Source organism: Penaeus monodon, chromosome 18 (genome assembly GCF_015228065.2).
Source record: "Penaeus monodon isolate SGIC_2016 chromosome 18, NSTDA_Pmon_1, whole genome shotgun sequence".
NCBI classification, from domain to species: Eukaryota; Metazoa; Arthropoda; class Malacostraca; order Decapoda; family Penaeidae; genus Penaeus; species Penaeus monodon.
Window position 1 is genome coordinate 1,172,443 of NC_051403.1, and position 1,580 is coordinate 1,174,022.

The 1,580-nt window shown below is 37.0% G+C and overlaps 1 protein-coding gene across 1 annotated transcript in view; it reads left to right on the forward strand.

Moving 5' to 3' along the window:
- Positions 1 to 1,290, forward strand: part of LOC119584914 — a 4,506-nt gene extending 3,216 nt beyond the window's left edge. The window contains exon 4 of the mRNA XM_037933532.1: positions 1,260 to 1,290. Within this exon, the coding sequence (XP_037789460.1) occupies positions 1,260 to 1,290 (31 nt within the window). The remainder of the gene's footprint in view (positions 1 to 1,259) is intronic.
- Positions 1,291 to 1,580: the final 290 nt, after the last annotated feature.

Genomic DNA, 1,580 nt, shown 5'->3' on the forward strand with positions numbered 1-1,580 from the left:
AAGACTATAAATAAAAAGAAGATGGAAGATGTACGGAAATTCAATACTTAAATAATAAATGAAACAGTGATCTCAGGTACTAGAATGAAAACAGGTAAAAGGAGACTCGGAATAAGGAGAAATCAATTGTATACAATAAATAAACCAAATGGAGAAGTGACATAATGACATGATAAATCATAAGAAAAGTGGAAGACTTTTACAGATATCTATACAACTCAAATGAACAGCCACAGATAGAAGCAAATTCGGTAACTACAGCTAGAATAAAATAGTATAAACCTTATAATAGGTGCAGGAGAAATTGCAACAGTGAAACAAGCCAATCTTTTTAACAAATGCCTTATCAACGGGAATACTCCGAAAGCCTGGAAAATGCAACAATTAATTTGATACATAAAAAAGGGGACAGAAAGGATCTAAAAAACTACCGACCAAAAAGCCTCCTTTCAGTTATTTACAAACTATTCACAACTCGCATCACTGACAGTCTGGATTCTAACCAGCCTAGAGAATAAGAGGCTTTGGTAGTGGATTCTCAACAACATACCACATCCTCACGCTTACCCAAATAAAAGAAAAAATAAACGAATATAGGAAACTCCTGTGTATAGCATTCATCGATTACGAAAGACATTTGACTCTGTACATATACCAGTAGTACTTGATGCTATCCGAAGACAGGGAGTACAGGAAGTGTATTGTAAAATGCTAGAATTTATATACAAAGATGGGACAGCAACCATCAAGCTCCACACGGAAAACAACAAAATACCAATTAAAAAAGGTGTTAGACAGCGCGATACTATCTCACCATAACTGTTTACAGCTTGTCTTGAGGATTTATTCAAATAGCTAGAATGGAACGGAAAGGGAATCAAAACAGGAGACGAATACTTAAACAATGTAAGATTTGCAGATGATATTGTTCTCTTCAGTGAATCTGCAAATGAAATGCAGCAATTAATAAACGATCTGAACAGAGAAAGTCTGAAAATTGGACTTAGGATGAAAAAAAAAAAAGATCATGATCAACAGTAGAGTTCAGTTCGCACAGATACATGTACAAGGCGAAATGCTAGTGGTAATGGACAAGTATATATACGTAGGGCTCGTGCAGACAAACACATCTGGCGAAGAGGAAATAAAGTGATGCATCAGTCTAGGCTGGAGCACCTTCGCCAGAAACAGTAGCTTACGAAGAGGCTCCTTGCCGTTATGTTTAAAAAGATAACTCTTCAACCAATGTGTCCCACCAGTTTTGACCTATGGATCCGAAACATGGACTAAAGACAAATTACTGGAGAGGAAACTAATAAGTGCCCAGAGAGGGATGGAGAAAATGATGCTGGGAATTGGATGAGGGCGACGTGGATCAGGGATCAAACAAAAGTAAAGTGCTTTTGTGAGTATCAAAAAGAGAAAATGGCAATGGGCAGGTCATATACATCGGAGACAGAACAACAGATGGACAAAGAAAGTAACACACTGGGTTACAGATAATATAAAGATAATATAAAGAAACAAAAGACAGACAAAGTTGGAAAAGATTGGGAGACGCCTACGTCCTACTGGACTGA